The sequence below is a fragment of the Schistocerca cancellata genome, chromosome 10 (genome assembly GCF_023864275.1).
Source record: "Schistocerca cancellata isolate TAMUIC-IGC-003103 chromosome 10, iqSchCanc2.1, whole genome shotgun sequence".
NCBI lineage: Eukaryota > Metazoa > Arthropoda > Insecta > Orthoptera > Acrididae > Schistocerca > Schistocerca cancellata.
Window position 1 is genome coordinate 9823701 of NC_064635.1, and position 12974 is coordinate 9836674.

The 12974-nt window shown below is 42.2% G+C and overlaps 1 protein-coding gene across 3 annotated transcripts in view; it reads right to left on the reverse strand.

Moving 5' to 3' along the window:
* LOC126106398 (G patch domain-containing protein 2) overlaps positions 1 to 12974 on the reverse strand; it is a 173830-nt gene that overhangs the window by 136400 nt on the left and 24456 nt on the right. For all 3 annotated transcript variants that reach the window (XM_049912665.1, XM_049912663.1, XM_049912664.1), the window contains exon 2: positions 8539 to 8703. In XM_049912665.1, the coding sequence (XP_049768622.1) occupies positions 8539 to 8686 (148 nt within the window). In that variant the 5' untranslated portion in view covers positions 8687 to 8703. The remainder of the gene's footprint in view (positions 1 to 8538; positions 8704 to 12974) is intronic.

Here is a 12974-nt window from a genome sequence, read left to right on the forward strand (position 1 = left end):
TATCTGTTTCGGCTATTCATAAACAAAAACTATTCAAAAATCAATCAATTGTTTCTACAACGGACTGCTCATGAACCCGGTGCTTGATATGTAAAAATACAGGTGCCGGTACTGTAACCTTCCCGGGGCAGGGATTGAAATTTAGACTTATTAAAACGTTATTTTAGCGCTTTTCAGCGCGTAGCGTCAAATCCATCACGGCATAAACCAGTCACAACAGCAGGGTTCGCAATTTTGTGATACTGGACGTATATTACAGCGGAATATTCATTTTGCATTCACATTTATTTGTTGGCTTCGTAAAATCATAAACTGTCACCTTCTAGCCTAATTCAGATGTAGGTCTACACGAGGTTTCCCAAACTGTGGTTCGAAAAACACCAGGTTCCGCAGGAAGAGAATAAATGCTCCGCGAAAAACTATTAATAAATTGTTTTTCTTCAATATGACGATACTATTTTTTATATAATTGTACTCTGTTATCAGTTGTGACCTAAAACTGGAGCTATAACTGAGTGAAACAAATTTTTCTCGTTTTTTACATTTCATTAACCTTCAAAATAACGTGTTCTGTTAAAGTACCAAGATCTCAAAGTGTTTCATTGGAGAAAATGTCTGGGAACTCCTGGTCTGCATCACAGATCATCCATGCAGGTTTTAGCTGTGGTAGTGTTGGTAGATTAAATCAAACACTGGAACGTACAGGGCTGGAGAAACACAATATGGAAAGGCTAGAGTGCTACTCACTACACAGGAAGACAGTCATGGACAGGCACAGCGAAAAGAATGCTAGAAATGTTCAGCTTTCGAACTACATACAACCTTCACCAGAAGTAGAAAACACAACTGACACACACATGGTCACTGACATCTCCAGGTACTGAGGCCCAACTGCCAATCCTGGAACGACAGTGGCCATATAGTGGGGACGGGGGTTCAAATTCATGACGATCGTACACATAAGAAAATTAGAATTGCTACGGGGTGTCACTAATGGCTGAAGGAAAAGCGACTGTATTCACACACCAATTTCTTACCAGAACTAAAGGTTGTTCCTACATGCCATAATAATTTGCAAATGGATGATGCTACATTTTATTTGATGCTTCTATTGCTATTTTCTCCCCTGGTCGAGAAGAAAGAAAAGATCCTACTTTTACAACGCTAATCGTCTCACCCACTTCACAGACCATAAAAAATAACTAAAACTTAATTCTTTCTTGCGACTGGAAGATGTTATAAAGACTTCAGATTTCCTACAAAATCACCTTCCAGTAAATGGTTCTAATACTATTACTGAGTGATGTAGTATAGTCATTGGCATGCATAACTCTAATTCGGGAGGTCTGTCCAGCCATCTAAATTTGTATTTTTGTAATTTTCCTAAGTCACTTAAGGCGATTGCCAGAACAATTCCTTTGGAAAGGAGATGTCGGATTTCTTCCCCTCGCATCTGAGTTTGTGATCCACCAGTCACAACATCCTTGCGACCAGGACATTAAAAGCTTCTCTCTTCCCATTCTTACCCAGTATTGTTTATTTCGGAAATCCATTTGTCAGCGGCCAAGTTCTATTTCTTTCAGTTTTTCTGTAAATTTTTCATACAGTCCCATTCAGTTCTCCTAGCAATTGAGATAATTTCTGCAATTATCTTGGCATAGGTAAGGTTTATTGCAGTGCAATTTCAAATAATTAAATTTTGTGCATGTTTTTCTGTTGAACATATGTAATCTCATGTTTTTGTAAGTGTAAATTTATTCTGTCTGTAGCACAATAGTTGCTCAGTGAACAGCCAGCTATACAGGTCATTAAAACACCAGCGTCAGAAGGTTAGCATGCTGCATATCTAGGATTCTATCTACTTTTATAGTTTACTTCTTCAGTTAGTCTTGCTAGGATGTGTGGATGCTGTGTACGGATGAATGCAATTTTGGCTGTGGTCAGTCACCTTCAGGCTACTGTCTCAGGATGTAGTGGTGGTGGAGAATCTGGCTCGTCACATGGGACACATCAGGTGTCACTTGTTTTGCCCACGTGCTGAGGACCAATGTGGAGACTGGCCAATTGGCCTCATCCATTCACCCTGTGAGTGGGCAGGTGGACACCCCTTAAACAGGGTTTCAGCGGGGAGGGGTTCATTACTAGATATTGGGAGCTCCCAAATGAGATGCGTTATGGAGCCCCTTAAGCAGATAGTGTTCAGGGCTGGAAGGAAAGCCAATGTTCAATCAGTACATCTGCCGGGGGTCCTCATCCGAAATGTGGATGCAGCCCTGCCTGCGGCTGATGAGCGTGCAGGCTGCAGTTGTCTGCAAGTTGTGGCCCATGTCAGCACCGATGAAGCCTGTCACATGGGTTCTGAGGTCCTCCTCAGTTCATACAAGTGGCTGGCAGAGGTGGTAAAGATCACTGACCTCACTTGCTGGGTGCAAGCAGCGCTCGCAATTTGCATTATTGTTCCCAGAGTGAATCAGGGTCCTTTCGTTTGGGGCCAAGTGGAGGGTCTCAAAGAAAGACTTCGTCGACTCTGTGACTGTCTTGGCTGCATATTTTTAGAGCTGCATTATGATGTGGGGATTTCTAGGACTTCTCTTGATAGGTCAGGGGTGTATTACCCAAAGGAAGCAACTACTCGGGTAGCAGAGTATGTGTCTAGTGCACATGAGGGCTTTTTAGGCTAGACAGTAGTTTGATATGCAGTGACGAACACTCGCCGGTCAATATGCAGCATGGAAAGTCACAACGCATTCAGAGTAAAGACACTCTGACTGTCAAAACTTTATCAGTAACTGTCTAAGTAGTCATAATAAAGTTAACAAATCCGCTGCCCATAATAAAGTTAACAAATCCGCTGCCCTGAAGGAAAGTTCTCATGCTCAAATTATTCTTTGGACTGAGAGCTGGCTGAAACCCAAGTGGAAAGCTTCGAGATATTTACCGAGTCATGGAATGTAAATCACAAAGACAGATTATACATCATAGCAGGGGAGTGTTCATTACAGCTGAAGAAAACATTGTCTCTAGTGAGGGTGAAGTTGAGTGTGACAGTGAAGTTATATGATTGTGTGTAACAGGTGTAGGTGAAAGCAAGTTAACTGTTGGATGCTTTTACCGGTCACCCAATTCAGCTGTGACAGTTCTAGAGTCATTCAAAGAAAGTTTATGGTCAGTAGCACGTAAATAATCAGAACATGCAATACAAGTTGGAGGCAACCTTAACCTACGGAGTATTGACTGGGATGTCTCTGGATTCATTACGGGGGTGGGGGGGGGGGGGGGGGCGTGTACAGACAGACGACAGTCATGTGAAATACTTTTGAACACATTCTCTGAGAACTGTCTTGGGCAGCTAGCTCCGCAGCCCACATGCGGCAGAAATATCTTAGACCTTACAGCTACAAACAGACTGCACCTTACCAACAATGTCTGTATATAAACGAGGATTTGCAATCATGATATCATTATAGTGACTACTGTTCCGAAAGTTAATAAATCAGTCAAGAAGGATAGAACAGATAAGCAGTTGTTAGCATCTCACTTAGACAGTGCACTGACATCACTTAGTTCCAATAAGATGGATGCAAAGGAATTATAGGCAAATTTAAGTAGACTGTAAATTGTGGTCTGAAATCGTGCCTAGTAAGTGGTTAAAGGACAGGGAAGACCCACCATGGTTTAATAACCAAATTCTGAAGATCCTGAGGAAGCAAAGGCCGCTGCATTCACAGTTCAAAAGAGAATGCACAAATGACGACAAGCAAATGTTAGAACAGATTCATTGGTCTGTGAAGACCTGTGCGTGAAGCACACAGCTACCATCATCACACCTTAGCAAAAAATCTGGCAGAGAACCCTAGAAAATTCTGGTCCTACACAAGATTGCTAATAGGGACTAAGGCTTCCATCCAGTCACTTGTTGACCAGTCTGGTGTGGCAGATGAAGATAGTAAAACAAACGCCGAAATTTTAAATTTCGTATTCAAGAAATCGTTCACAGAAGAGAATTATACAAACACACCAGGGATACCTGAAGTCATTTTGATTTCCAAAATAAGATGCTGCCCTCTCCTCAGTATATCCATTGTGGATGACAAACTGAAACTGTGGCTTAAATAGGTAATTCATATGGGTTGAATTTGCAACCAGTAACTTTTTTAATTTTTGATATAATTTGTTTTCTGTACCATTAACCTGTTTTTGAGCTACTGCAGGCTCCATATCAGATGGGGATGTTACAGGAACATTATCTGGACCATGTGCAGTTAAGACACTGTGGTTGTGGTGCTAGAGGAAATAGAAATTTAGTCATCAGTAACAAAACATTTATGGGACAAAAATTTTGTTACTGTAAGTAACCAAAACTTAACAATGGAAACTCCAAGTTGTAATATCAACAATGAAGGAAAAGACAAATGGCTATAGAAGCTGAAAGCTTATGCACAAGTGTCCTAATTGCGCCTGTCTGCAACTTAATGTGTCATCTTTATGGTAAGTAGCAATCCCTCTTTTCCTACAAAACTTAACAACCTTTTTTTGTTACTATAAGTACCCAAAACCAAAGTTCAATTATCGCCAGTATCACAGTGTCTACCTGCACATGGTCTAGATAACGTCCCTGTAACACCCCTACCTGATGATGAGCATGCAGTGCCTAAAAAACTGGTTAATGGTACAGAAAATAAATCGTATGAAAAATCTGGAAAAAGTAACAGGTTGCATATTTATACCCAAATAAATCACAGTGAGATGTTGGATTCTGCATGTCAAGAAAATTACCCTACTATCCATTTGGATACTTAATAACTGTAGTTTTTGTGTCCTTTGAATATTCCATAGTGTAATTGCATTAATAAAACCTTCTCAGTTTTGTAATAATATCAAACTGAATACTATTCAAGCTTTTGACATTTGTCACTGCCACTGTTTATAGCTACTGGAAGCTTGGCAATTTTTATTAAATTTGATGCAGCCAGAAAATGGAACTTTTTAATTCAATTGTGAATTCGTTTTACTAAATGGTGAGGCTGAATTGCAATTTCTCCCCTATAGAGGGAGGATGTCTGGATCACAGAAACATGTAACAGGAAACAGCAATCATACTAGCTCTCAAATAGTAGCTCTTTTTCTAGCAAGTCACACACACAACCAGACTAACATCCAAATGCAGACTCCGGTGTTTGTGGGAGTGTGGTCTTGGATGTCTGGGTGGTTGTGCGTGTGAATGTGTGTACTTTTGCAAGAAAAAGAGCTACTGCTTGAAAGCTAGTGCAAATGCTATTTCCTGTTTCATATTTCTGTGCTGCACACATCATCAATCTGCTGTATGTGAACAGTTGCCTTTCCCTTATTTTATGTAATGCTCCATCCAGGAGTTTCCAGTATTATTAAACAAGAAATTCAAGTACTTACTACTACCTTCATAATCTCTCAGGTAAAGAGAGTCCATTAAGCTTTATCTGAGTGCTTAAAAAAAGTCCACGCTGGCTTGAAGGAGTGTGTCATTTTATTTAGTGTAAAGCCAACACGTATGATGAATGTCTTTCAGAATATTCTAAGATAAACTAATAACAATTGTGAGGTTTTGAACTTATGTTAATTAGCCTCATCGTCTTTCAGTAAATAAGTGTTGTTCTCTGATGTTCCAGTGACGTATGACAAAGAGGAGTTGCAGGACAGACCAATTCAAAAATATATTCACTGCGTAGAATTGCAGAGGGAACCTTTAGATTTGCATGCAGCTTGCACCACTGAGACAGATGAAGAGTGTAACAATGCTATTTCTTAGTGATCTTTACACAGCACTATCCTCAGTGTGCATCTTATCTTTCTGTATTAACTTTCCTTGAAACAGTACATCTCTTTATTTAAATTCATTCTTAAAAACTCATTGCTTCTCTACCGCTACATTTCACTGGTATTATACGTTCATGCTTAAGTATCTCAAATATGTATGGCACAGCACAGTATCTTTTTACTTCTCTTCCTAATTCCCATGTTTATAACCAAGAAACTTCCAACTTAAAAGAAGCTGACAAACCACATACAATGACTTAATTCATGTCTCTACCAGTTGTCGTTAATACTCGAGAGTATTAGTCATTTTCTGACAGGGACATGATCAACAGCTCTAACTTTGTCATTTAATTTGACATTTAATACTGTTTAGTGGATCCATTCTGATGAAGTATACCTAGTTCTTGTTTAGAAGTTTCGTATTCAAATATAAATATTTACTCTCTCCTTGAGTGACTAAACACAAGTACTGTACAATGTGTGTGTGACAAACTGCAACATTGGAGGTCCACTGAAGTGGTACACTCTCTGGTACAATATGCACTGACAAATGTCAGAGCATCAAAAAATGTCTCCATAAAAAACTTTATCCCAAGAGTGAAAGTCCAGAAAAGCAAATGAGAGCTTCTGTGAATTCTAGAGGGTAGAAGAAAGTTGCTGGTGGAAGTGGAGCTGTGCATACGTCTCAGTCCCTCAGTCAGCAGAGCATTTGCCTGCAAAAGCAAGAGTCCCAGGTTCGAGTCTAGCGAGGGGAGGTCCCACGGAATGGGATCGAAACCACCTGCAATGTGTGTATCCCAGTGGGCACTCATTTGTGAGTAACCAACAAAAAAGAATTTCATGTAAGGCTCAAAAGATTTAAAAATAACAGTGTAATCATGAGAGGTTGCATACTGTAGTGTTTCACTTACATTCCTGTCCTTGTAAATCTAGAACAGGGCCAGGGTACATTGCCTCTATGGGACACAACTTGGCAACATGTCAGTTTTGCATAGGCAATGGGAGGATAGTTTTAGGTGTATTTCGAGTGCCAAAAATGAAAGCAGTCAACATTCCCCAAAAGCTGTTCACATTTTCCTTAAATTTTTGCCAGAAAACCTTTGAATACTTGTTTGGAAAGAAGAATGTCATGATAGAATAATTTGTCGTGTAACCTTAAGTCCAACGAATTGCTCGTAGAGAAGATCCAACGAAGAACAGCACGACTAGTCACTGGATCACTTACTAAATGTGACAGTTTTACGAATGGGCTCGATAAACACCAGTGGCAGATGTCACAAGAGAGGAGTACTGAAGCACAGAGAGTTTGCAGTTGAGAATCCGAGAGCGTATGTTCCGAGAAGAGCTGGGTAACATAGTAGCTTCTCCCACACACATCTCGGGAAATGTCCACAATGAGAAAATCAGAGAAATTACAGCCGACACGGATGTTTACCAACGATCATTCTGCCTATACTCCACTCGCAAATCGAACAGGGAAAGAGGAGAAAACTGGTGGTATTACAAGTACCTTCCATCACACACCACAAGGTAGCTTGCGGAGTGTAGGCGTGGGTGTAGGTGTAGTACGTCATAAGGTAAAATGCTACTTCACGATAAGAGCTAAGCATACTGTCAGAACAGTGTATATCATCACTCTTTATAACAACTGCACGTGCGCTGATGCAAGTCGAAAGATGCACTGTGGTTGAAAAAGTGTCTTAAGAAGCCGCATCACAATAAAATTACAGTCTTATGACATTCAGAGCAATATGCACTTACAGTCATTCCAGTTCTTGTTATACTTGTATACAAGTAATTTGACTTGTGTGTGGCAACAAATTCCTAATTCTCACATGACATTAATTAGTTTTAAATATGACAGCACACTTCATTACTGTACACTGGCATTTGGAAATGATCATGGGCCAAAATTCACTAGTTATGAGCAAAAAAATTTTGAATTGCAGTACACTCAACAATTACAGTTCCGACCTTCAGTCAATATTCTGATGTCTCACATATTGGAGGGGGGGGGGGGGAGTAAATAACAAAGAAACTAGCTTGTTAAAATCCTAGCACCTCTCAGGACATGAACTGTTTTTTTTCAGAAGGAACAACATAAAATCCTATTGCAATCATCAATTACTTATATCCACTGATGTCCAGGAAGACTGTATTTGTTCAGATGGTGAAGGTGATCCTAAACTATACATCAATGACTCGACCCCTCTACATTGCAGTATCTTGTAAACCATACCCCTTCGTAACAGGAATCGACAGGTTATTATTATTATTATTATTATTATTATTATTATTTTGGTAGAAATTATTTAGTTGTCATTGAAAGTTATGTTCACTCAATTAGCCAACTGCGAACTTTTTTCCAAAGAAATTGTTGTCGCTGCCTTTTTCTGACAAAGCAAATTATAAAAAAACTTGAATGCAGGACTTCTTTCTCCATTGTTGGCTGAAGCTGATGTAGTATCTGTAGTTACATAGGATATTTTCTTGGCAATAATGATAAATATCTATAAAATTTGCAGACCAAGCAGCAATAAAAACTGCCGAGTTAAAAAAAAGGCGTCTCGGCTGAACTGTTTACTGTACTATTAATCCACAGTTTTCTCATGTTGACAGGCAAGTGGCTCCACACATCTGGTGTCAACATTATAACGTATTTTGAAGGAAGTGAAACAAAAATATGTCACTATGCAGGAATACACCAGTAGATTCCTAACAACAAAAACAGGCAGGTGTACTCACGAAGGCTGCCCGTCGACCTCGCCCTCCGCCTCAGGCCCCACCGACGCCTCACGGACGACGCGCGCGACGATTCTTCCAGTGCCGTGCTTAGGTCCTGCACCAAAGCTTCCATTTTCATATGGAGGTCACTTTCCTGAACACGCTCCATTGGCAGCCAGTCTGTGCCTACCATGAGACATGCCGGAATGAGTGAACCTTACAAACCAAATGTTAAAACCTACCCTATGTACATCACTGAGGATTTTGCACCAGGAGAAGACATTAAGCGTCATACACTAAATGAAGCACAGTGTGTAAAATTCCACAGGGTCTAACAGGGTAAAACACACACACACACACACACACACACACACACACACACACACACAAACAGGGTAAAACACACACACACACACACACACACACACACACACACACACACAAAACCAGTTCCTTATATTGCGTATTTTCACACCACTTTGTCTTATGAAATTATCTTCTGGGGCAGCACACCTGAGGTAAATACAGTGTTTGTTGAGCAGAAGCGAGCAGTATAGATATCAGAGAAAGTATATAGCAATACATGTTGCAGAAATCATTTTAAGAATCTTGGAATTGCTACACTCTCTTCCCAATACATTTAGTCCTTAATCGTTTTCCTTGCTGATAATAAAAACCAGTTTCAACTGATCTGCATATACAGTCACTATAAAAGACACAAAAATAATTTTCATGCAGACTATGCCTCCTTGTCCAGGATTCAGAACACAATTGTGTATGATACTCCGGGGTAAGGTATTCAGTAACATCCCGTCTAATATTAAAGCATGAAACTGGGAATCCCTACCAATTCAAAATAAAATTAGAAACATTTCTCATAACCCACTCTGTAGACATTATCTGAATATCCTGATCCAGGGACTGTAAGATTATGTTAGCCACATGGCAAGTAGCAATGTTTATAATGAAGTGTATGACAAGTCGTAATGTGCTATAAACAGGACACATCATCCATAGGTGTAAAATTACTTTCTTTCAAAAATATCATCATAATGAAGTAAGTATTAAGCCCCTGATAGCAGCTAAACAGCAGCTACACAATAAAACTGACACAGCAGCAGCTTTCTTCAAAGTAGTGGCTTGCTTACTAAATTTCTCTATTAAGTTTAATTGGTGAAAGTGTGAATAGCATTAAGCAATGTAGTGATGCTTTATTATTAATACAGCAGGGCAGATTAGGTACTTACAATGTGTTTGTCTGTTATTTTGTACCTCACTCCCCATCTCTGAAGGATCTCCTTGTTCATGGGATCCAGAGAACATGATGGGTGGGTGGGTGGATGGATGACTGAAATCAGTCAATAGAATGTCTTATAATATTGCTCCAAACACATGTTCTCACTCTCCTTCTCTGTACACAACTGATCTAATTACCCAATCTGCGCGTGAATCAGCATAATAAGCCAAATATGGAATACTATGTGAACAAAGCTAGTAGAGAAAATCCTCCAGTGCAGAGTCTGAACATAGTTCCCATACGATTGGACACCCATATACACTCCTGGAAATTGAAATAAGAACACCGTGAATTCATTGTCCCAGGAAGGGGAAACTTTATTGACACATTCCTGGGGTCAGATACATCACATGATCACACTGACAGAACCACAGGCACATAGACACAGGCAACAGAGCATGCACAATGTCGGCACTAGTACAGTGTATATCCACCTTTCGCAGCAATGCAGGCTGCTATTCTCCCATGGAGACGATCGTAGAGATGCTGGATGTAGTCCTGTGGAACAGCTTGCCATGCCATTTCCACCTGGCACCTCAGTTGGATCAGCGTTCGTGCTGGACGTGCAGACCGCGTGAGACGACGCTTCATCCAGTCCCAAACATGCTCAATGGGGGACAGATCCGGAGATCTTGCTGGCCAGGGTAGTTGACTTACACCTTCTAGAGCACGTTGGGTGGCACGGGATACATGCGGACGTGCATTGTCCTGTTGGAACAGCAAGTTCCCTTGCCGGTCTAGGAATGGTAGAACGATGGGTTCGATGACGGTTTGGATGTACCGTGCACTATTCAGTGTCCCCTCGACGATCACCAGTGGTGTACGGCCAGTGTAGGAGATCGCTCCCCACACCATGATGCCGGGTGTTGGTCGTGTGTGACTCGGTCGTATGCAGTCCTGATTGTGGCGCTCACCTGCACGGCGCCAAACACGCATACGACCAACATTGGCACCAAGGCAGAAGCGACTCTCATCGCTGAAGACGACACGTCTCCATTCGTCCCTCCATTCACGCCTGTCGCGACACCACTGGAGGCGGGCTGCACGATGTTGGGGCGTGAGCGGAAGACGGCCTAACGGTGTGCGGGACCGTAGCCCAGCTTCATGGAGACGGTTGCGAATGGTCCTCGCCGATACCCCAGGAGCAACAGTGTCCCTAATTTGCTGGGAAGTGGCGGTGCGGTCCCCTACGGCACTGCGTAGGATCCTACGGTCTTGGCGTGCATCCGTGCGTCGCTGTGGTCCGGTCCCAGGTCGACGGGCACGTGCACCTTCCGCTGACCACTGGCGACAACATCGATGTACTGTGGAGACCTCACGCCCCACGTGTTGAGCAATTCGGCGGTACGTCCACCCGGCCTCCCGCATGCCCACTATACGCCCTCGCTCAAAGTCCGTCAACTGCACATACGGTTCACGTCCACGCTGTCGCGGCATGCTACCAGTGTTAAAGACTGCGATGGAGCTCCGTATGCCACGGCAAACTGGCTGACACTGACGGCGGCGGTGCACAAATGCTGCGCAGCTAGCGCCATTCGACGGCCAACACCGCGGTTCCTGGTGTGTCCGCTGTGCCGTGCGTGTGATCATTGCTTGTACAGCCCTCTCGCAGTGTCCGGAGCAACTATGGTGGGTCTGACACACCGGTGTCAATGTGTTCTTTTTTCCATTTCCAGGAGTGTAGTAAATAGTTGTCCATCTACACTGGGTCAAGTTATGGAAGTTTAATCATAACCACCCCGTATAATGACATACAGTATGTTTTTGTTGGAATATCTTCCAAATGAAGTGTGAGGCAGACAACTGGGGTCACCAGAAGTGTCCGATGCCACCCATCAGCTTTGACCCGCGATGTAAGTCTGTTGTGATGTGTGACATCACGACGGCGCCAAGTTCAATTTGTGTCTCGCGTGTTTGTAGATGTCTTGTTGTGCTGTTGGTGGTGCTCTCTGGTGGCGTGTTTGTAGGTTGCGGGAAAGGTTTTGTTGTTGGTTTAGTGTGCACTTGTGATGTGTTTGTAAGTGGTGAGTCGTTGAGGTTTGGTGGTGCTCTCAGGTGGGGTTTGTGGATTGTGTGGTGTGTGTCATATAATATAGGATTCATTTGATTTGTTGACGTTGTCGGTTGTTGTGGTTATAAGTGAAGATTAGTGGCATATTGTGGAATGAGTCGATGGTTTAATTTTCTGTTTTTTCTATGGTAATGTAGTGTTGTATGTGGTTTGTCGTGTTTGAATTTTCCAGATTACTTATGTTGTTGTTAGGAATGGATATGACTGATAAAGTGAACAGTTTTCGGCTGTGGGATATGATGGGCGACGCTGTTATGTCGCTCATCAAATTTTTGCAGCTTTTTGGATTACTGGCTGAGCTGGTGAAGTGCTCTGTATGTGGCAAGTAAATGAAGTTAACGAAAGCTCCGGCGTCTCAGACCAGGGACGGCTATATGTAGAGGTGCTGGCGTGACAACGTTTGGCGCTCCATTCGCCGGGGTACCTGGTTTGAGAAGTCCAGGTTGGGCATGCGTGAAATTGTGTTGATGAGTTCCCATTTTTGTTATCAATCCTCACACAGTTTTTGTGCGCATGAGGGTGTGAGTGAGCAAACGGTCCTTGATTAGTATTTTTTTTTGTTGGGAGGTTTGTTCAGAATACATTAAATACAGGTGTAAGTTGGGTGGGCCTGGAGTAAAGGTTGAGACTGAAGAGTCACTGTTTGGTAGGAGGCAGCATGGGAGGGGTAAGCCGCTGGTTGGTTTATGGGTGTGGGGGGCTGGTTCTTTTGAGTGTGTGTTTCGGATTGTGGAAAATCGTACAAAGAGGGAGTTAGTGGGGTTGATTCACGGTTATGTAGAACAGGGGAGTACTACAGTTTCTGATGGGTTTGCATCTTATAGTGGGTTGGGTCGGGAGGGTTACAATCATTTAGTTATTAATCACAATGTGAAGTTCAAGAATTATGAGAGTGGAGCCTCTATAAATACTATAGAGGGGTTTTGGGGGGCTGTTAATTCTGTTAATAGGGAGGAGGAAGAGGCACTCTTCCAACCTTCGGGCTCATTTAGATGAGTACTGTTGGCGGACCAGCGTCCCTGAGGGGTACTGTATTTTTAGGGTTTCCTTTAGGGCTGTTAGTAAGATGTACAGGCCCATGGTTGTGGG